Source organism: Orbicella faveolata, unplaced genomic scaffold, assembly GCF_042242905.1.
Source record: "Orbicella faveolata isolate gen_17 unplaced genomic scaffold, um_ofav_v1 contig_13, whole genome shotgun sequence".
Taxonomy (NCBI): domain Eukaryota; kingdom Metazoa; phylum Cnidaria; class Anthozoa; order Scleractinia; family Merulinidae; genus Orbicella; species Orbicella faveolata.
This window is the reverse complement of record NW_028301540.1, coordinates 9,506,754-9,530,620: the sequence shown is the minus strand read 5'-3', so window position 1 is coordinate 9,530,620 and position 23,867 is coordinate 9,506,754. Positions and strand designations below refer to the sequence as shown.

Sequence of the window (23,867 nt, the reverse complement as noted above, 5' to 3'; positions counted from 1 at the left end):
AATTTCAATTATTTTTTCTACATGTTAATCACTTGATTCAGTATTTCTTGAAGCATGGGGTACTTACCATTTAGCAAAAAAATGCGGAAATTTCGGTAGAAAATCAAATGAAACAGTAATTTTCCGGAAAACTACCTCCAGAGGTAATCCTCTTTTTCCGTTCGGGACGGGACGGAACGGAACGGCGGAAATTTCCTTACCATTTCTGAATTCCCCAGTTTCCAGTCTTTCCCAATTGCAACCTGTTCGGTTGGTTTGCTGACCTTACCATAATTCAACAGTCATCCCAACTGGTTTATTCCGAAAAATGGTGAGAACCCATGATATCTGATAAGGGCGGAAAAATGCCGATAATACTTTATTGGAAAAACGGCACAAAATAATCCGTGTCGAAATTGCTTTAGAATGGGAACATTTCTGTAAAACTGTTCTTAATTTTCGGCGAAAGTAATCTATTTTACTTTTGCTGTTTGGTCCATGCCTTGAGAGTTTTTCTTCAAGTTCTGATTTGGTTTAATTAACGAAAAATTCCAGATGCTGGTAACGTATGAAGTGTGTGAAGATCAATCCACGTCAAGGAGGAAAAGACGCGTGGGCGTCCGCGCATGAACATGCTAGTTACGAGCGCGCGCGTCTTTGCGTGGGCAAGAAATATAAAAATAAGAATACGTGTATTATGAAAATACCGCTTCAACTTGTGAGGTATGGTTTTATTTATTTATTTATTGATTCATTTATTTTTTGCCGTAAAAAGGAAAAATTGTGGTGTTCAATCAAGGAGAAATATTGTTCATGGGTGAGTAAATAAAAGAATTCCTTGAATGTATGCGAACGTCAATTATTTGGTGAATGCGTGGGTGTCAAGAAACATAAACGAATTATTTTGTTCCAGGTTATCGAGTTTTCTTTTCTTTCTAATTCTCGAGAAAAAAAAATATCTGAAAGTGAGGGAAAAAATCCAAACGAAGTTATAACCAAAAATATTTATGTAGTTTGATTTTATCTTGTCATAACCATGGGATGACGTGTTGTCTACTTACTGTTTTAAAACACCAAGTTGAGCGTAATTTTCGAATGTGAATTGCCCGAGATAATTTGTACGAGAAACAAAATCACGCTTAAAATCAAGTTTGAAAGAACAAGAATTGGCATCGAACATGTACGAAGACAACAAAAAGAAGCAATTTTTATTCATTTTTCCGCGTCGTTGCGTCAAATGTACAGATGGTCGACCTGCCAACGAGATTTACTGCGTTCTGATTGGTCGTATGAACAATACATGATCGACAACTTCCGACAACAAATAAACATCCGGGGACTCAATCGTACTTCTGTTGTTGATGGCCGAGTGGGAGAAGATGGCGAAGCGTTACATAGATCATAGCGTTGTCTACCTTTGAAACTTTTTTCTCCTTATCGAAATCCATGGCAAGCCCATGGATTCTAAAAATCTGAAGTACATACTTCTCTTGTTCTGTTTTTTTCTTGACTATGGACATCTTAGGGAATCGCCGGCGGTCGGTAAGTTTTCCCTTCATGATCAGGTGCTCGCCTCGGTGTGATTGATCAGAGATTCGAGAACGCTCTTCAAAGCGTCAGAAATCGACTCATTTTTCTTCCCCTTGCTTCCTTTAGCCTGTTCATCTGGGGCTGACTGTGGAATTGGCGAATACTGCAATCGATGTAAGTAGAAACGAGATTATTGGAATTATTGTAAGGAAGTTTTTTTTTCTCTCAATGTTTGATTGACCCCGATCTCTGTCTGCCTCCTATTTCTTGATCCATCTCGTTGACCATTCTGTGGTCACCGGTCGAGACTTCACAACGTTAAAATTGGGTTCAAATTGAATTTTACTTTGTCGATAACTCATTACAACACTCCATAGTGCTGACAGTAGCCTTGGTTGGCTTGTATAAGTCAGTTTTGAGATACATTTGGAAAATTATACTAGTAAAGAACGAAGGGTTTGATTTTGATTAACCTGGTTCGACTTAATTTGAATACGCTTCCCGCCTACTCGAAAAATAGTAATCTTTCGTTTTCTTTTTGCCAGTGAAAAACCTTTTGAGCGAAATTTAACAGAAATTTTCCCGTGTTTTAAAATTTCTTTTTTAAGTGATTTGTCACAAGTTGAATACCAAGCGAAATATTTTCGTTTCGTCCTTATTGTAAAGTGGGCACTCATGAGGAACAAAATAAAATATTTTTGCATACTAATTTTGAACTTCATTTTGTGTAGGATGTTTTTAAATAACAACTGTTCAAAATTCCGACTGCTCCTGTTTTAACGAATATCTCTATCAATTTAGTCATTCTGTTCTGAAGCAAATCTTTATACGTATCCCCGCACAGATGTCGACTCCATGAGTTTGACTGGCTTTATCATGTCGCTCAGCCCGACATGTTAATTTTATTCATAATATGTACCCTTTATCTGTATCTAAAAGTCTTTTGTTCATTCTTGTTCGTATAAACAAAGTATTCGCACACATAGATTCGATTTCCTTCAATAATCTCAAAATGTAACTTTTCTCGGGATTCAGATACCTAGATACCACAACACTTGTGCTTTTTGTTCTCTTCACAAACATGTACGGATGTCTTAAAACACGTATATTAAAATCAGCATTTACTTGGCGGATTTTCTGAACAGTTTCTTAGCGTGTCTCGCTTAATGCTCACATTACTGAAATTTTCCAGTGTTGTCAAGAGTATTCATAAAAAAAGATCATTCATCAAATATGTAAAAAAAAAAAGAATTAAATAATACTTTCCAGCATTTTACTGGGTTTGGAGTGGAGGAGAGGATACGTTTTCCTTTCAAGGGAACAGTACACTGTCAAACCTGATTTGAATTATGCCAGTTTGTTCACTTTGGTGACACACCTGATAGAAAGCCAAGCATGTCTGCTGTAGAGAGCTCTCTACAGGGTTCATACTAAGGCAATAGCTATTTTTAAATTTATTAGAAAGCAAAGGGAGGAGGTGGCTGAAATTCAGGCTAAATAATGTAAACCAACATCCTCTTTTAAAAGAAGCTAAGAATTGTAAATTCACACTAGTGGATGCCTGTCAATTCTCGGTAAAACATGTAGTTCTATTAACCAATTGACTGAGTCCTGTGCTGTCCATAACGGACCATAAAAAGCGTTGGCCTTTGTTCTACTTCCTGATGTCATCACCTTTGACCAAAACTGGCATCATCTAAACTCAAGTTACACAGGAGGAAAAGATCTTTCCAATGATACCCAGATCAGGGGTATTGGCTCAAAGGAGCCTGAAATATGCATGAAAATGCTCAGAAATTTGAGTGAAAAACTCTGAGCAAAACTTTCTACAACTACATGAAGCTACTCCATGGTAGAAATTGCCCGTCTCGTTGATGCTTTCTCAGAAATTTTTGAACTGGAAGCAAGCCTAGTAGAAGGTCAATCACTGCAGCAAAAAGACAAGAAAAGGAGAAAAAGGAAAGGCAAAAAACATTTAAAAAACTGCAAACCCTAAAGACATAGGTCACTAATTTCTCGTCCAAAAACTTGAAAGTTTTATTTCTGTACATGCCCGAGCAACATGTCGTAAACACGATGCTAGTGGAAAGAGAGCCATGCTGTCATGTTGCAAATGCCTTTTTGGGTAGATTGGAGTTTATTTGGCCCATATGCAGGCTGAAAATCTCCAAAATGTCCAAAAAATGCGTTTTTGGCAAAAAGCTCCGGGAGTCAATGGGTTAACACAGAAGTAGGATATAATCAGCTGATTGACATCCAACAAAAATGCAGTCTGTCTAGGCTATTTGCTTTTAAAGTCTGTGGAGTTTGCAATAACTGTAAAATGACGACACATTGTTCTTAACTTGCTATTAATTTAAGTTCATTTTAAGTAAATCTTCTGTAGTTTAATTTAAATCTGTTCTTCCACAGTTTTTCAGTGTAAAAGGGAGATAATTCTTGATGAAGGTAATTATTTTTCTCATGTGAATATTGTTTCTAAGCTTTAATGTTGCTGCTCATCAAAGAAAGCAATCCTTGATAGCACAACAATTTTGAGAAAAACAGCATTCTGTCATTATCAGTGATACACTTATTGTTAGATTCAGTTTCCATTGTTTTTAAAGAATATTGTCATAAACATTTGTATTATGTTGTAGCCTCTGTTTGAAGCTAGTGCACATAAATTGGGAATAATAGGTGAAGTCTGCATACAAGCCAAGTGGCCCATCAGACTTGCTCTGGCACTTATCCAGGTTTCTGTAGCATGAAGCGACTAGGAGTATTTCTACTCCCCTTGGATGGGATGTTAGCCATGGCAGGGTTATTACCCCCAGCATTAAGCTCGCGGTGTCCATTTATACGCCTGGGTGGAGAGAGGCACTGTGAGAGTAAAGTGTCTTGGTTAAGAACACAACACAATATCCCCGGCAGGGCTCCAACCTGGGTCACTTGATCCGGAGCGCACTAACCATGAGGCCACTGCACCTCCCACAAATTGGGAATAATATTTTTCTATTATTCTAATATTCTATTGTAATATTATTATTCTAATATTATTTTCATACATTTAGTTTAAAATTCATGATCAAAAGCAAGACATTTTTGTTTTTGCATTTGGAGGCGTGGCGCTGGTGCTGTTATGGTTTGAGTGTTGTAGCATTGGCTGTAGCCATTGAATGGCGCACTTTACTCGCACAGTTCCTGGCTACTCCCATGTGTAAGTGGGTGTCGCCCACTTGTTAGGGCAGCTTGAAGATGTGATTGATAGGGGAGGGGGGTAATCTTTGATGGACTAGGTCTCATCCAACAGGAGCAATGCCCATCATGCTTCGCAAGTTGGGATAAGCTCTAGCACTTTGCACTCCCTTGACCTATTCAAAGTACAATTTTATTTATCCTTGTTCTGTAAGGGACCCCTTTAGTCTCATTCAGCTGGTTATCATCGGCAACAGAGTTGTAATCAGAAGTGCAGAGTGATATGATCTGGTGAAAATCAATCAGACGGAGTCAGAAACAGAATACCAATTCCACTCATGACTCTGTTGTTTTTGATTTAGTGAGGACTAGATTGTTGGAATTGCAAGCAGAAATTTCTAGCATTGTACTCGGACAATCTAGCTTTCACTGGATCATAAGTGACTCAGTCATTGGCGGAGTCTGAACAAATGGAAACATTTTGATTCTTCCAACTCTGATTCCATCGAGCTTATGACTCTGTATTAGAGCAACTCCTATTTTCAATTGTCACTAGGTTTTAAGCTCTCTTATGACTCTTACTCTGACTCCGTTGCTGGTGAAAACCACCCCTAGAAAAAAACTTTTCTAACACTGCCATATTTTTGCAGATTACCCAGCTTATAGCAGACAACAGCTACGGGAAAGAATCAATACCAACGAATACAATCCCATTGAGAATGACTATGAACAGAATTTTAATGAAAGGGAGGCGTTTCCACCAGGTCGGCTGGACGATTCTGAATGGATCTTGAATGAGAATGAATATGAAAATAGCAGAGATGATAGAAATTTAATACTGTCTCTGGCTGGAGATGATGCGCGCTACGAGAGAAGAGGGCTGAATAAGTTACCTGTACGTGGTGGGCCTTTACCACCTGAGGTGCTGGAGAACTGGGGTCAGATCAATGCAGGCAAACATGACGGTACCACAGAAAGCCCTCACTCTGATCCAGAACAGCTTAACAAAGCACACCATCAAGCTGAATATGATTATGATGACTTAAAAGCTAGAAGACATATACGACAACATGAAGAAAGTAGAGATTCTGTACACAGTGTAGGCAATATACGTGATTCTTCCCAAGGTAGCAAGAATTATTTAGTAGGTGAAAACAATCAATATGACAAATCAATGCAATCAAGAGACTCTGTGAAACATAGCACAGAATTATCTTCCAAAAAGAGTGATGTGCTTTATTCAGATGAAAATAGTGGAATGATGTCTGCTGGCAATGAAAGGACTTTGGATGACAAAAAGAAACTTCCACCAATTCCTCTTTCACGTGAAACCTTGTCAGTCCCTGATGATAATCCTGGTTTCCAAGGCAACCACATGCAGACTGAAAAGGAAGCCTTTGCAGAGGAGGTTGCTAACACTAAGAGTGAAGGAAAGGTCATGGTCAAAGGGCAAGTGAAGCAAGTCAAAGCTGACATTGATCAAGGACCAAATCCCGAGAAGACTTACAAACGAGTGGAAGATTTCTTTCAAACCCAGAGAGAGAGCTCCATAGTAGAGGTTCCAAATGCGGTCAAGAAGGAAGAGGCTTCTAAACTGTTCAAAGACAACTTTATCCCTGTGAAGGAAGATGGCAGTGATCAAGTGAACAAGGAACAAGGTAAGGATAATTTTCTGTTGTGAGTGATCAACATTGAATTCTCATTACAAATAGAGATCAATACATGTACATTGTTAAGCACACAGGTGAAGAGAAAAAAGAAAATCCTCAGCTAAGAGAGAATTATCGTTATCGCTGATTAAATTCTTGACAGATAATAGAGCAGAAATTGGATAATAAGGTTTTGTGACATTATCGCTTTCCAGGGTAGTACAAGAAATGGAAATTTCTCAATGGGAAGTACCAAATTTTTTCTCCAAATTGACTTTTCACATAAATAAACACATTTAAAACATGGGGTAAGTATCTGCAGTTACCATATGCTAATGAGGCAAAATTTCGACCAAAAATGGTAAATATGGTCTAAGCTCATTGTAAGCAACCACCTCCCCTAAGGGACCACCTAGGCTTGATATTTTGAGTGGTCACTTAAAGGAGGTTCGACTGTATCTATATTTTAAGCTCAAGACTACTATTAACAAGGTTTGTTTTTTTCCCTTTAAGCTGATTCTTCTGCACATGAGGAGGGAAACATCCAACTGTCTTTGAACAGAAAGTAAGTTTGTTGTCCTGCAACAGTTCTTTACCTTACAAGCTACAGATATTAGAGTGCAATGAAAATTGATTTTTTTTAAAAGGGCAAGCTGGAGTTGAGATAACTGGTCCAAAACTCTCTCTAATTAACCTTATAAATTGGTATGTGGGAGGAAAAGACCTCTATGACTTTAACATAAACAGAATTAGTATTTTTAAGTGGTTAAAGTCATCAGGCTTCATTAAGGATACAGAAAAATTGTCAGAACCTCTTTAGGATTGAGTTATGGAATGATACATTACTCGCAAAAAATTTCGGACAAAAAGTGTCTGAAAATAAGACCATCAGAAATTTTTTAGCATCCGAAATTTTAAGTGTCCGAAAAATATGTACAAAGCAATGTAAGTAATATAGTTTTGGACTCAAGTTACAGTATATTTGGTGGATATGCTTCACTCTCACTCTCACTCTGGATCATTGAGATCTGTCACCAATGAACTGTTAGATCAGTCAAGGTCTTTCACAAAGACCTATGGTGCTATGACATTTAGTGAATGCACAGGGCTTCAAATAACAGCCGGTCAACGGACTATGCCTGGTCAAAGAGGTTTTGTCCAGTCAAATCCGTAGATGGCCAGACAATTTGTTTGCTTTTTTACACTGGTAAAGAAAAAAATCTAGAGTTTCAAGTTTTAAATATTTAAAGGTTCAATAATATTGGCATTTGTGAAAAAGGAGGGGGAAAAGGCAGATACTTAACTACCACACCAAGAACTTTTAATAAATGATTTGTAATACTCATAAAATTTCAGGCTATGGTTGCAAATTTTCGCACAAATGTGATACTGATTTTGCTGTACCGTGCGTTCCACTTTATTTAATGTTTTCCTGCGTTGAGGTTGATGCTCGTGTACAATAAATGCTTTGAAAATTTACTTGTTTCATATTTAAACATCATGTGAAGGGGGGAGGGGCACTTTTGTAGTGATAAGACATAATTGATGTTTGTCCGGCCAAAAATGGGATATGTCCGAGCAAAAATAGGTTTGACCAGACAATTTGACTGGCACCAGACGGGAAATTATTTGAAGCCCTGATGCGCCTCAAGATTATGGAACAATCTGCCACTTGCCTTGCCCAAGTCAAACTCCATTGAGAACTTTAACTGTTTGTAGATAGCGACTCGCTGTTATTGTAGGTATAATGTACTTTCTTAGTTTTTAAACCTTGATCTTTTTGTATAGATTTTATAACTGATTGTATAATATTACACATATCTTTGTTAAGCACCATGAGCATAGGAATGGTGCTATATGAATTAAATTTATTATTATTATTATTATTAGTAGTAGTAGTAGTAGTAGTAGTAGTAGTAATTATGAATAGGGCTTTAGATCACTTAAAAATTTCCTCCAATCCAGTTTGACTGACATAAGTTTTTACATGTTTTATATTGACACCTTTGGCTATTAAATTGTGAGAGAGAGGTAATAAGAAAAAGTTGAACCTAGGTCTTAATCATTAATTGCTTGACACTATTAATAAATCAAAATAATAAAGACTGAATAACTGCATGCATTGATTAAAAACTAAATTGTTCTCTTGCTCCTTGAGTTATGTTTCACACAGTATTATGACAAAACATATTACACTCTAAATCTACACAGCGTAACCACAACCCAAGCCAAAATAGTTGCAGCAGCACTTCAGAATGCGCTTTGGAACAATGCACCAACCCCCATGTTTACTGTGATGAAGTAAGCTAATGATGACTTAATCGCTCGTTCAAATAAACAAAATCAGTTTTCAAGACACTCATATAAAACATTTACTAATATGAAACATACTCCATGTTTACATAGCCAAGCTGAGAACTCAATGGGGAGTTTGGGAGATCTAAAAAACATGTGTGTGAACCTGAGTTTACTACAGGCAACAAATTGTTAGTCAATTCTAAATTCTTGCATATCAGGTTTTGAGACGGGACACATAATTTGAAAATTAAATTTAGATTTAACTGCAGTTTTGGGTGGCATAGATTGAACTTCCAAGTTTGAATTTTTGAGAGCGCATGTAAAGGTTTTTAACTCTACAGTGTAATTTGTGGTGTAACAGCTGATTCCAGTTTAAATGTTTTAAACCCTTATACAGTTAAAATACAGATTCTCTTTACTGATCTCCATTCTCTTATAAAATTTAAGTTAGGAGAATATTGAATTCCTGAATTTGGAGTTATGCTGAGTGAGCTGCATTGAGGCATTACTTACACAAAACCTTTGTTTTCAACAGAGTTCATGACTCCAAAGTCAAGTTGAAGATGGCAAAGACGAAATACACCCTTGAAGAACCCAAGAATGTTGCTGAGAGGATTAAGAAAGGTACAGATACAAAATACTAAAATACTTTTACAAATTCAGACCTCCTGATTTAGTCATTAAAAAGGGCTTATTATAACTGAGCATAATTCAATGTTGGTCTGGATTGCCACATTGTGCCATTCCAGGAAATATCAATTATAGCAATCCCATAGAAATTCATTGGAAATTCCAGGGGGAGCAGGTGTCCAATGCTGAAGGTTTGAAAGGAAAGTATGCAGCTCCCTGGAAATTTCTAGGGGGGAGGTATCAACTGGAAAGCTCTGTGGAGGTGGTGTGGATATGTTCTGGAACAAGATGTTTTCATTTATTGTTAGTTCTTTTAGTAATGTTTGCAATCATATTTCCATTTTCTTGTACAGAGCCAAGTGTGAAGGGAGATGTGCAAAGAAACAGTGGTCTGGAGATCATGTCTGCTGATTATGAAGATTCGCCAGTAAGTTTTAACTAAGGTTGTGAACTAGTAATTTTGGCAAAGTGTCACAAAATCAATCTCAGTTTTTACTCTGGAGCATGACTTTGAGGGATTTTGAAAAGTACTCCACATTGCATCGAACAGTCGAGCACTGCATTTTCACCAGTGACACTTGTTTTCTGTTGTTTTGTATCAGCTGATTTTAACAAATAATCAAATTAGAATAAACTTAGTTTAATGAAGCCTTCGAGCTGTGCTACAATTATTAGTAAAATTGTAACAGACAAACATACAATTACTCTGGATGGACATAACATTCCCATTGTACACTGAAGAATTATTTTGTATTTCAAATTTGCCAGACTTGCAGACACACAGAATATTTCTGTTATCTGAAGTGAAATTTTCTAATTGGCTTTTGTATAGTAACCCCTTATGATGCCTATTTGATTGCAATCTAACAGTGATTTTCAACACACAGGCTCAATTTTCTGGCCAAACAGAAAACTTTCTCTGCACCCAATAGAAAACACCTGGATAAATGAATAAATGATTAGTGTTAAAGTTGTAAGGATAGAGGAGATTAAAGCTTCAGTTTGACAATGAAAATGTCTAAATTCATTCAGACCATTGTTTATCGTTGCCCTAAAAAAGAAAAAAAAATTAATCATTCATCTTTAGCACTTCCTTATTAATAAGTCATTAGTTCAACAGAAGGCTGCTTCACGATGAAGGTTATTAATAATACATAAGTGGAGAAATTTTCATTGAATGAAACCTTCCTGCCTCAATAAGCACCTGTAGTGTGAGAAAGAACTGAGTTACTTCCTTTGAAATACAGCCTTGTGAATTTGGGTGAAGTTTGTCAGTGGAATATAGGTAAAAAGATTCACAGTCCATGTCATCTTATTTCATGGTGATCGTTGTAAACTTTTTGTAAAATTGCCATTAGAGAGATGATTGATCAAAACCAGTCATTTTCATGAATTGTCTACGCTGGCTTTCCACTTCATCTTTAGCAAGTTCACCTTTCAAGAGATGTTTTTGTTGATTGATGCAGTGTTTTTTGATTTTGAATTTCTGAATTTCACTTTTGTCGTAGATCTACTGTCACTGTAAATTGCTCTACTTGTGTGTTGTAACTTATTGAGAATTTTGACATCCACTTCAACCAAAAAAAAGTTTAATTTACATTTTACTGATTTTATGCTAATTTGGCTTCAACTGCAATCTGTTGAGAAAAGATGATATCATTGTTTTTTTATACCATGTCATAATTCTCCTTTTCCTTTCTTTGTACCAACTTAAAAAAGGTCTTTTTCTACATATTATTCATTTGAGTCATATCATGGGCAAGAAATTGTTGATTGGATTCCATCTGTTGTGAGAATTTTGAAGTGTAGCAGAATATCCTGATTTCACAAATCTGCAATTTTTCAAGTCTCCCAATAACTCAAACCAAAAGCGGTTTCCCTCTCCTCAGTCAAACGCTGTAATTGTACCCACAATTTCTTGAACTATTCTACTTTTCAAACCATTTTTCCCTTCCCTTGATGGTTAAAAAAATCAGAATTCCACTGTACAAAATTGAGCTACTGAACAACAATATAGTCAATTTTCTCTCCTTGAATCTGAAAAAGAAAAGGAAACTGACATAAAAACATGGATGTTCAGATGTTAAGAGGTTTAATGGCAAACAGCAATCATTATGAAAACTTTGTTGTCCAGCTTAACTTGTGTGCACTTGATTAAGTGAGAATATTAATTTTGTTGTATTTGCTGTGATTGGGAGATTTGTTTCTATTTTTGTGTTGGATTGACTCTATATTTAAAATTAAATGAGACACAAATTTTTCTACTTGCTGTTTGCAGTAAATGTCATTCTTAAATCCTCTACTCTTATGGCAAATGGTAAACAGCACAGCAACTTCAAATGATTATGTTCAGTGTACTTGTAAAAATGGCTGAGTACAGCAGCAAAAGTATTTTTTGTTGTTTGCTGTTTTCCATAAATACGATTTGTAGCTTCTCTATTTTCTATGTGCATACAGCAAAAAGCTTGTACAAAATAGTAACAACAATACTTTTTTTGTGCTTGCAGAAACGGGATGTAAAAGGGCATCCTCAACGATCTGTAGAAACTCAACAGCCAAAGTATTTTCTTATAACTATAATTGTTGTGGGTTGTGTTACTGGAGTGGTGCTGACAGCAGTTGCAATTTACCTTATGATGAGAAGGTAGGTACCATTTGTTTCATCTGTTCCATCTTTTTGTTAACTTGAGTGTTACATGTAGGTTTGAAATCTTTGTTTGTGTGTTATTTTAGTGATAAAACAATTAAGTAAATTGATTTCTTCCTGTCATAAATTAAGCATTCAAATTTGCTCTGGCACTTTCGTAAGATCTTAAATCTTAAATATATGTCACTTGGGTTCCTTTCCATTTTGCTCTCTGATGTGTAAATTCATAGCTGGGTAAATTCACATTTGTTTTGTTTTGTGGTTCTCTCCTTTTCACAGTGACGATCATTCTGCCTTTAGAAAAGCGTTTTCTAAAATGTCAACTTCAACACTTACTTCTGTTGATTGGCCAAATAAACTAGTAAATGGGCTCGCAGGTGCCCATGCCTCAAAAGGATATTTCAATGTTTTGTAGTCAATAAGCTAGCTTTGCGTGGATGGACTTGTGACAGTGACTAGTTAGACTTTTGTTGGTTGGCTAATCAGTGAAATTCGCTCTTTCACTAGCATGTGCACTTGAGATTCCTCAGTCAGATTGCAGTTGCATCCAAACCCTGCAGTCAATCAGGGTCACTAGTAAGCGTGTGTGCCAAATGTACATTGACATGTGATTCCATCTTGCAAGAACTTGATTGACATTATTTTATTGTTTTTTCAGACACAATGAAGCAAAGAACTTTAAACCTGTCACTCTTCCCGGCCAGGAGGCAGCTGCAGACTATCAGGTAAAACTGTTTGCTTTAGAGTTTAAGAAAAATATTTTAAGTTGTATGTTTTAGATTATGCATTTCTTAAACTTCTGATGTGAATCATGTAAATCTTAGCCAAAGACTCTTTCTGATTATCATCCTTATCTGTCCCATTTACATTTTGCTCAGGAGTTGTGTCGTCAGCTGCGAGCCACCCAAGGCTGGGACAGTGCACCTGTTAAGACCACACCCTTACAGCACGGGGAGAAGGAGAAGGGGTTGGGAAGTGGCAGAACTCCTAAATACTCATGGTAAGACAAAGTGACTTGAGTGCAACTTACTTTATCATACTGAGTGTTTTAGTGGAAAATCAGTTTTTCGTAATGTTCATACGAAACTATGTCTGGAACCTTTATTCTTCTGAGGTTAACGCCCAAGTCGCTATTGGAGGGAAGGTGCCTACAAAGCCTGGGGGCTGCAACTGTAGTCACATCCCCAAGGCGGTAGAACATCCGACTGGCCTGCCCAACCCGCAACCAAGCCATGAGCCCCCTGCGCCAAGCCCCCTACAGGCACCTGTCACACTCAAGCCAGATGACATTGGTGGGGGAAAAAAAAAGCTGAAAAGAGGGGGGGATAGGGAGGGAACGCCAAGAACCGCTAAACTATAATTCAATCCACAGCGCCACACTAACAGAAGTATGAACATGCTGCGAGCACATGGGACGACAACACACGTACTAATCAAGAATACCGCTGGACATTGTCAGCCCCAGGGCTCTCACGACCATATGACTGCTGCAAATGCTACAGAATGCACCAAACGCTAAACAAACGCTAACAGATGGCCAAGGCACTATCAAACACCTACAAAAAAAAAAAAAAAAAAAAAAAACGCTACTGACCAGACTAGCTCCTGGTCATAAACTATGTAAAATTTCATTGAACTATATCAAACGCTACAGAACACACCAAACACTAACCAAACGCTCACAGATGGCCAAGACACTAACAACTGCCCATAAAAACGCTACTGACCAGACTAGCTCCTGGTCGTTAACTATGTTAAATTTCATTTAACTATATTATATATGATGTCATTTCCTGTTTTTTCGCAGTTTGTGCAAACAGTCGGTTTGGCTACAACAAAAAGAAAATTACATGGTGCCTTGATATGATATGAATTTTATTTTCTCGTGTTAAAAACAGTATTTCACTTGCTTGTTGTGCGTATTTGTAAAATGTTGTTTTTATCACTCGAAAAGAAAATTCATATCTTTGTGGTGCCTCGTAATATCCTCTATTTAATCCTTCCTGACTTGATGTCAGTACTGTAGTTATACTTGTCAATCCTCATGCCTGTGGGTCCAAAATGTTGATCTTATGTCTACTCACACCTTTGGACCAATTTCACTTGCCCAGCTTAATAGTATTTGAGCTACTCTAGCCTTAAATGACCTACTTTTGAAAATATGTTAACTCGAACCAATTCAAGGAAAGAAAAGTCCGTATAAATGATGGTACACCTCTCTGAATTCTCTGATTTCCATGGAAAATATACCTACAACATGGCGCTTGGAAATGTTGGAGATGTCTTCGGAAGAAATGTATGCAAGTGAATATATGAAAGGTCATTTTTTTTTTATGAATGGATATAGTCAGATTCAAAAATCGTGGAACTTTGACTTAGAAAAAGTTGACAGGTTGAAATTAAAGAAAGTTGTAATACAATTAATTTTGTTTCAGGAGCGAGGAGCCTGTTGTACCCAACATGGACATTTCCACTGGACATGTAGTCTTGGTGAGTATTTCATCCTCTGAGGGGGAGGAATCCCATGTGAAAAGGTCGAGGATACTTTAATTTGGATTAAAGCTCTTAAGGAGAGTAATCTGGGTGTGTCAGGAGCAACATTCATTTCTGGTTTGCCCCCTATAAAGAAGATACCTCAATGGCTAAAGATAGTGGTGCTTTGTCCTGAACACCCAAAGTGAGACCGAGGGTGGGTTCCTTAGGGGTGATCTGGATCAGGATCACTCAGGTCGTTGTGCATCAAAGGAGCCAGTGAATCAATGTCTAGAGTGGATTGATCGGTTTCTTTGATGCATCATGATTCAAGTGATCTTGGACCACGGATCCAAATCTGTGATTTACACCCCTCTAAGGGAAACGATGAACATCCCTGGCCATTTTCATATGGGATTTCCCCTGTGGTTATTTCATCCTTGTAGTATCATTTCTTGTTTGCACTTTGGTGGTTTTTGTGAAAAACTTAAAGGAAGAGAATTATTAGGAAGTTGTAAGCATCTTGCCTTAACTTGGTAAATGCCAATTCCTTTTGGAGTGTTTTATAAATGATACTCTGCTTATTTTTCAGTCATACATGGAGGACCATCTTAACAACAAGGATCGGCTGAACAAGGAGTGGGAGGTAACACTGTCAATTCTTTTCCTTAATTTGCCTTCTTATGTTGTTAACTTGTTGAAAGGCAGTGCTTAAATGGAGGGGAGCATGAGAAAAATGCCAATAAGAGAGCAATCCTTGGAACATCCCTGGAGAAAACTGCAGGCATCAGTAGATTACCTGCTGGCTGATGGGAGATCTCCCTGTTAACTATGATTTTTGACAAACTCACGACCTTAGACTAAAACATACCAACCAGTGTCATACATCTCCTTATACGGGGGTTTCATTAAGAGTGGGGCACCAGCAAATTTACCAGTGAGGATGATTTTTCCCATCTGATTCGACCACCTAGGGAAAGTTTTTCTTATAATGAAGTTCAGTTAAAAAAGATTTTCCTGCCTGTGTAAACCAGTTGCCCACCTGATGAAAATGTTAATGAAACCCTTGCTTAAATACTGGCATGTGATAACGTGTAACAATAACTATAACAATAATAACAATATCATGACAATGTCAACAGTAACAATGAAGGTTGTACACTGTTCCACTTGATTCTAATGTTGTAAACTATGAGAAATTTAGTGCAGTCAGTAGTAATAAGCTTCAGTCTAGTGGGGTTCAGATCAGTTTGAGTAATCCAGGGTAGAAACTATGATAACTTTGCTGTAAAAAGCTAAGAAAGAATCTGTAACTTACCAGAATAGAGCCAGATCTTCAAAAACGTTATTATTTCATTTAGTATATTCAGTATATTAAAAATCCTTTTTGTTTTAGGCTCTGAAGACATATGAGGCTGAGCCTAACAGCAGGGAAATCGGAAAGTTGGAAAAGAATGCTCGCAAAAACCGTTACAGTGATGTCTTGCCATGTACGTATTTAAACATTGGAAAACACCTTGTAAAAAAAGTGTGCACTAAAACACATACTTCTATAACTCGATACTTTGATAACTTGATTGAAACAAAGAATGGTATGAGCTGTTGACATAATGATGAAATAGAATAGGTTAACATATAGTTATAGAAGCACTCTTGAAAGTTGGGGATAAGCTTGAAAAAGCCCTGGAATCACTGATCTGTGGCTTGTGTTCTCACAGCATTTTTCTCTCTCTCAAACTTCCTCTTGCACTTCTATTTAACAATTAGATTATGAGCTCAAGATTTGTATGAGATGATAGTTAATGAGGCGGAAGGCCGAATCAACTACCACTTCATAGAAAACGAAAGCAAATAATCTATTGTAATATTGTTTTAGTATAAATCTGAGTCATCTAAAACTTAATCTAAATAGCTTCCCTCACAGACACTTCAAAAATGCAAAAAAGGGGCTGCTAGGTTGTTAACAAAAGCACACTGCTACGCTACTCACCATCCACAACAGAATAGATAGTGAGTAGCGTAGCCAATTAGAGAATGGCAATCAAGATAGAATGTGAGTAGATTTATACTAAAACTTGTTAGAAACACCATTAGTGAATTTTCTCATCTGAATCTCAACAAGGGATAATATCTTCATTTGCAAATAAATCCTTAAAGCCATAATTAAAGGAAATTCATTGTATCCAGTAAAGAGAATTGTTATCTTGGGGATAGAGTTAACCTTGTAGCCAACTCCCATGTCATTACGTTGCAGATGATCATAACAGGGTTTTGTTGAAAGAGACTGCAAGTGCTACTGGCTCAGACTACATCAATGCAAGCTATGTGGTAAGTCTGTAGCTTAAAATTAATTTCTTAGTGGTTTGAGCAGTTTTCGATTGAGCATGGAGAAATTGAAACCAGAGTAAACACTATGACGTGGGGAAACCTGTGTGAGTGAGTCACAATTGGTTTTGGTTTTACTTTATAGAAAGGTTTTCAATCGAGTGTCGAAAGTAATCAGGCATTTACTTTGGTTTTGGTTTTGGTTTTACTACGGGCTGAGATTCCTCAAGAAGTCTAATTGTTGAGTTATTGGTTTGGTTTTGGTTTTATGACACTCAGTTGAAAACCGCTTTATTCAAAGACAAAGTGGTATAAGTTTTCTAAGGCAAAACCAAAGCAAATGTGAATTACTTTTCACAGTCAAGTGAACATTTTCATGAAATTGATTTTTGTGTGGTTAACAACGATTGGTTCAATGCATGCATGCGGTTATGGTTCATAAACTGGAAACTGGCTTATTTTTAGAGTTTATCCTGTTTATCCATATCATTTAGCATCTAGGAGTACTGTTATCCCCCCCCCCCCCCCCTCTCCCCCAACTTCGAATGAGATTCTACACTATTGGGATGCTTGGTTTCTGTAACAAATAACTTGAACGCATTTATGCTTCTGAGTGTGGAGAGGCACCATTAGAGCTAAGAGCCCAACCACGCTCTAACCCAGACTGCTTATTCAAAGTTTGAGGGACTACCCACTAGGCCAATGCATCCCCCAAAAGATGTACTCTGTAGATGTAGCTATTTACAGCCACGTTGGTTATTTCCACAGACAGATCATGATCCAAAAAATCCTTCTTACATAGCAACACAGGGACCCCTGGCTCAAACTGTGTCAGACTTCTGGCAGGTAAGCATGCTGGGAGTACTGTGGCATTTTCTACTAAGACCAGGCATCATAAGGGTTAATCCAATAGATGTTACTCATATTGTTTGCTTAATATTTGCCATCTTTGTGACTACATTCTGACAGTTTCAAGTCGATTTAAACATTTGATTCAGACAATCCATTGGAGAAGAGCTTAGCCTAAAATGTCTAGGTGTTATTGGAATAATTGGCAGTTTTCATGTACTCAACTGAAAGATATCCATATGGTGTAATCAATAAAAATCCAGTGTGACCAGTGGATATGAAGAAAAATTTGCCGGCAAGAATGTATTGTAACATTTGCGGTATGCTTTTCATTTTCAGATGGTGTGGGAACAGGGCGTTGTTGTGATTGTTAACCTAACAAAACTCTCAGATCTTGGACTGGTAAGTGTCGTCGATGACATAAGAAAAGAAATTTCAAAGTGTCTATAGCTAGGTGGCTCTTTTTGTTTTTCACTTGAATCTTTGTGAAAATTTTGTCGAAATCACTAAATCCCAGTTTTGCTGACCTAGTTAAATTCTGTCTCTGTAGCCTCAATGTCACAGATATTGGCCTGAAGAACAGCAGCCGATTGTCACATATCGCATTTACGAGGTAAGCACGTTTTTATTGCACATTTTTGTCTCAGTTGTTCTGTCATGCCTGCTGGCCAGAATAATTATGTTACAATAATCAAGTGCTTCAGCTTGAGTAATTTTTAAGTTCTTTTTTGTGTTAGGTTCACCTTGTCTCCGAGCATATATGGTGTGAAGACTACTTAGTAAGAAGCTTTTACTTAAAGAATTTACAGGTAGGTTCTTCCATTCTCTTTTTGTATGTGAACAGAAAACTCCTGAGAATACCTTCACCAAAAGAAGACCTTCTCCCTCATTCCTGCACACACGTGAAAGAGCACCTTTATCTAAGATATAAGTTCAGTCACTCACTCACTCACTCACTCACTCACTCACTCACTCACTCACTCACTCACTCGCTCGCTCGCTCGCTCGCCCACCCAAAAAAGTTACAATATGTAAAAAGTTACAATAAAAAGTTACAAAAAAATATTTATAAACATAATTGTGATGATTTAAGACGTTAGAAATCAACTGTGCATGCTATGCATTGTGGCCTACTGTTTTATCCTTTTTTTTTGCATGCTTAGTTCTTTAAATTGTTATGTTTCTCATGTTATTTTAATGTTACAGACCAGTGAAACAAGAACAGTCACTCAGTTTCATTTTCTCACGTGGCCTGATCTCAATGTCCCTTCAACTCCTAAACCACTTCTGGAATTTAGACGGTAAGACATTCTTAAAAACTATGCGAGCTTTGTCATGAACAATCTAGTAACACACAGGGTCTGGTTTTTACTAGAAATTTTTGGTACCTGTTGGTGACTTTGATAGACATTCAGAGACGGCAGAACGTTTTGAAACATGAGGGGGCGCGTCGCTAGGCTAAGCGTATACCTCTACTCCTGTTTTCCAAGATGTCTTTTGCGCTGTTCTTTTACACAAACAAACTTCTTTGCGATGTCTACAGTGTTCAGTGTGTCCGTAATAGACTTATGACAATGCAGTTGTTTAGACAATCCTTCTTTATGATGCTTCTAAGGAACACAGGCCGAGGCAGTCCAAAACGTCCTTCAAAATAGTACTTCGCCAAGCGTGAGCCTGATGTAACGAATTTTATGAAAAGATCACGGACCGGAATATTTTGTGAAACTAATTTTAAACTGCGCTAGCGGTACTTTTGGCACCGAAATGTAGAGGCTGACCCCCAAATTTTCGTTGCGGGGGTTAGAGCTCCCCTGCCCCCTGCTCGCCGCCTATGACATTGAAGTTAATGAGCTGATGTTCTACGCTCATGCTAGAATAGACTGTTCTCTGTAAATGTTTGTAAGATTCCAACAGTGACGTGACAAGTTTGCACATACAATTATCTGTCTCTTGCAGGAAAGTAAACAAGTGCTTTAGGGGCCGAGCCTCCCCTGTAGTCGTGCATTGCAGTGGGGGTGTGGGGAGGACTGGAACCTACATACTGATTGACATGGTGCTCAATAAAATGATGAGAGGTGAGCATTAAGCGCACACACCAATCAACTGTCATTGATTGGTGGGATTACATGGAACAGGTTTTAAATGACAGTTTTTTACTTTCGTTTGACACTGGTTTCACATGGGTGCCATAATGCTTTAAAAGTTATTCAGCAGATTGATCTAGCCAATGAGGACATGGTAAAATGTATAATTCTTTTATTTCAGGTGCCAAAGAAATTGACATTGCTGCTACTGTGGAGCATCTCCGTGACCAGCGACCATCAATGGTCAAAACCAAGGTGCGTGACATAATGTTCTTATGTGCAATCTGTATGTCTGCGTTGTGTTTTTTTTTTTTTGCCATTTTTGATACGGTTTTATACTGGACTTGAGTTTCCAATTGTTGATCATCATCTGTCATGATGCTCTCTTGGTTGCCAGTCCAAATTGTCTTGACTTCTTTCATCTACAACACTTATCTGTAACAAACCTGTTGAGAACAGTTCTGCTCAGATATTTTGCTCGTTTATTCCAGGCTACGCAGTGTCTGTTATTAATGGGGAAGTTTACTTACTTACGCAGAAAAAGAAAACAAAATGTGATCAAAATGGTGATCTACTAAGCAATTGGATTATGAGCTCGAGATTTCTGAAATCGAGAGCGAATAATAATATTGTTTTAGTATAAATCTACTAGTCGTCCAAAACTTTATCTAAATCCTCTTCACAGACACTTCGAAAAAGCCAAGGAGCGGTCGTGATTTTGTTAACAAGGGCACACCGGTACGCTACTCAGTATCTATCACAGAATAGATAGTACCGGGTAGCGTAGCGAATCAGAGAACGGCATTCGTGATAGAACGCTAGTAGATTTATACTAAAAAGTGATAGTCCTGTTTTGAATTAGCCAAGACCGCTAGATAAAAAGCCTGAAGACTCATCTGTACAGACGTAAAATGTTCACAAATTATCGGCAGGAATACTAAAGCTAGCTACACAGTTGTTCGGTTTTTCTTGCTATTTTTGAATAATTAATTGAGATGGAGACTAACACTGTACAGATGCCTCTTTGGTCTTCTTTCTTCTTTGATCACAATCAACTTTCCCTCCCACTGACGCACTTCCTAGGCGAATACCTTTCAGTGTATTTAGATTCTGCAATAAGCCTTACCTTCTTACATTTCGTCCTGTGTACTGCCCACTCCTAATGTAACATCTTTTTCTTGTTTCCAGGCTCAATTTGAGTTTGCCTTGACAGCCGTTGCGGAGGAAGTGAATGCAATCCTCCAAGCACTCGCCAAATGATTCTTGCCAACCCCCAAAAAAAGTATTTTATCAGCACTCTAGGGATTTTAATTTGGTCACTTGTAAATGGGCAAAGTGATTCTTTAAATTTTGTTGGTAAATTGGTACTAACGAAAATTCATTTATATAGTTTTTATGAAAATGGTAAAAAATATTTTATTTTTCAAATAATGTTCTGTTGATACCAAAGGGAAATATTGCTGTGGAATAGTTATTTTGTCAGATCTAGGAGCTAAGCGATGGTGTCATTGTCTCACTTCAAAATGTTTTTTGCGGAAACAACAAAATTCACTGTTCCAAACTTCAGACTTTTTGTTTCAACTCACGTGTCTCGCGTGCCTCGCGTGATTCTCGTGTAACATACGTGACCCTTCTATGACTTGCGTGACGCCTTAACACGAATGTCACAGAGGATGAGAAAAGTCTTGCCTGGCTCTTAGGTCTGACTATTTTAGTTCTGTTTCTACTTCGAGACGGATTTTTCAAAATATTTGGTTGTAGATAGAGTTGGTTTTAGTTCCTGTTGTGTTAATGTTTACCACTTGAAGGATTTGGCATTTAGTTGTATCGGAATGGGCCAGTCGTCCATGTAAATCACTTAAGAGATTTTTATTATTACGTGCCAGTAAGTTTAGTTATAAATTTAATAATAACTATTAGTTTGTGAATAAGTGCCCCTTTGAAAATCACGCCCAACCGTCTAAGTTTTAAACACCAGTGTTGGGTTGAAAGTTGTATCAACTCAGGTTGTCAGAGGGAAAGCACTTGTTGATGTGTTACGGCACACAAAATTTTATTTACGTGTGAACAGTTTTGTTATAGTTAAATTAGCGGTTTTTTAGTGATCTCTTGCTTGATAATGTGGCGTGATCCTAGAAGACTGTTTCCTAATAATTTACTAATGGTGTTCTGAAATTCTGCGACTTCACTTTTTTCAACTACTGATCTCATTAACTGAAGTAGTTTTTTAGTTGTTTTGATTTCACGTACCATTTAGTAAGGTGGTTCTTCTCGACTCATTACACCGAGACCGCCGAGTGTCTACCACAATTTTCCAGTGTTTTTCCGTTGTATATTGTCGCGAATAGCTCGTAGAAAAGGTGCATTTGGATTAACTGAAAGCCATATTTCCATCGCCATGGAGGGATCATTTTCTATGGGTTGTTTTATGAAAGTAATTTAAAACATTTTTGTCTCCGTTTAGTAGAATTACAGAACCTCCTAGCAACAGTTCACTTGTTCTTACTTTTGCAGACTTTGAATGTGTGAACAATTAACAATTTTAGATTATGATTTATGAGCTCGAGATGTCTATCTCCCGATAGTTTACGAGGGCCCAGCCTGCAGCCCTGGTCGACTATCACACACAGAAATCTCGAGCTCATAATCTAAGTGTTTAATAGTATAAATCTGTTAGTCGTTCAAGTCTTTATCTAAGTCCTCGTCACAGACACTTCGAAAACGCTAAGAAGCGGCCGTCGTTTTGTTAACAACCGCACATTGCAAGGCTGTTCGCTATCTACATCAGAACTGATAGATGGTGAGTAGAGAAGCCAGTGAGAGAACGTTATTCGTTATAGAACGCTGGTAGATTTATACTAAAATTACGTAGAAACTCAACAGATGTTTTTTTTTTGTCTTCAGTATAATGACAGCGTCCTTCCAGAAATATAACCAAAGGAATATATCTATATACATACTGGAACACACGGTATTCCACCTGTTGAAACCTATACAGGTTCAAGTTAAGCCACGTTTCCGTAACAGTAGTTCAGGAAAAAATTGAACAACAAAGGACAATTATTTTTATTTATATTTTTTTGAAGCAGTTTAGATCGATTGCTGGTAAGGTGTGGTTGTGTTTTGTTAACTTTTTCATCATCTTTTTCATCATCGAAGGCCTGTATCCTTCAAGCATCTGAAGTCGGTTCTTGAAAGGGTTAAGTGGACATAACCAGATGTATTTATCAATATTGAAAACTGAATGAACCTCAGATAAAATCCTTTACCTCCTGAGAGCAGAAAGTTAAAAATATTCCAAAAATTCTACCCTGCAATATCTTTCATTTGAATGGTCACGTACCACGGTTATATCCTCAGACACTAGGCTTGTAGATCATAATAAACAATGCCACATGAAAATACTGCTCAATCATCATCCGAAGACTTGGTTTGACTCTAGGAGGTACCAATTTGTTTGGTATATTTGAAATTGTTCTCAGATAATTCATTATTTATGTAAACAATTAACGATAGGTGAATATTGCGTTGTAAAGTAATCGGAAACGGTGGTTATGGAAGGAACGTCGGTAACTAAGAATCCAAAACGTGAATAATTAATTTATAGGGGAATAATTTCTCGGGTATGTTACGTTAAATAACTGTATTAACGAAACTTATTGTTTGCAGAGTTAATTACTGAGTTATGTAATAAGGGGTTGTATCTGTATGTTATTATTCACATACTGTGATATTACAGTACACGTTCGCATGAAAACTATACCTAATACATATTTGCTGTGGTCTAAATTAACTGACTGGCTATATAACCCCTTAGCGACATGAGTTACACCCAAATTTGAGAGTAAATTCCTTGTTAATTTCTGTCCCAGAATTAAAAATACTTCACCCATACTACAATTAAGGTTTACACCACGGCAAATTATTATTTTTGTTCTACAAGCCCTTGCTTTCTGCACATGAGGAACAGCCGTGTGTCACTTTGGCTGCCTTTGCCCATTCTTTTCTCTAAAGCCTCGAACGAGTAGTACTGGGGTTGAGAATGGCATTTACTCTGCTGAGCAGTAGAATACTGGAGTTTGTAGATCAACTGTAAGTTAAAAATGTTCTCACGAACAACTTCTCTTCAAGAATGGACAAATAAAATGGTGCAAAACGGGAAGTGAGGTGTATTATCGTTTGAGTTAGCTTCACAAAAGCAGCGTCCACAATACCCTGGAGAAAGAT

The 23,867-nt window shown here is 37.4% G+C and overlaps 1 protein-coding gene across 2 annotated transcripts; it reads left to right on the top strand.

The window, feature by feature from the left end:
* Nucleotides 1-1,319: 1,319 nt before the first annotated feature.
* Nucleotides 1,320-23,802, top strand: LOC110066870 (uncharacterized). Of its 2 annotated transcripts, XM_089284535.1 has the most exons (23): nt 1,320-1,521; nt 1,636-1,683; nt 3,922-3,957; nt 5,337-6,344; nt 6,849-6,900; nt 8,547-8,636; nt 9,169-9,257; nt 9,617-9,690; nt 11,771-11,907; nt 12,569-12,635; nt 12,789-12,910; nt 14,346-14,400; nt 14,975-15,028; nt 15,779-15,872; nt 16,637-16,710; nt 17,476-17,553; nt 17,896-17,958; nt 18,107-18,169; nt 18,294-18,365; nt 18,763-18,857; nt 19,513-19,631; nt 19,822-19,895; nt 20,829-23,802. In XM_089284535.1, the coding sequence occupies exons 1-23, from the start codon at nt 1,437-1,439 to the stop codon at nt 20,898-20,900; spliced, it is 2,721 nt and encodes a 906-aa protein (XP_089140661.1). In that variant the 5' UTR covers nt 1,320-1,436; the 3' UTR covers nt 20,901-23,802. The 2 variants fall into 2 exon arrangements, with proteins under 2 accessions (XP_089140661.1, XP_089140662.1); XM_089284536.1 differs by lacking the exon at nt 8,547-8,636.
* The last annotated feature ends 65 nt before the right edge of the window (nt 23,803-23,867 follow it).

Bases quoted from the DNA above. Each gene is read 5' to 3' on its own strand.
- LOC110066870 (XM_089284535.1), top strand. From the start codon at position 1,437: ATGGATTCTAAAAATCTGAAGTACATACTTCTCTTGTTCTGTTTTTTT. The intron at 9,258-9,616 runs GTACAGATACAA...TTTCTTGTACAG, and splicing joins TGCTGAGAGGATTAAGAAAG to AGCCAAGTGTGAAGGGAGAT. The intron at 18,366-18,762 runs GTAGGTTCTTCC...TTAATGTTACAG, and splicing joins TTTACTTAAAGAATTTACAG to ACCAGTGAAACAAGAACAGT.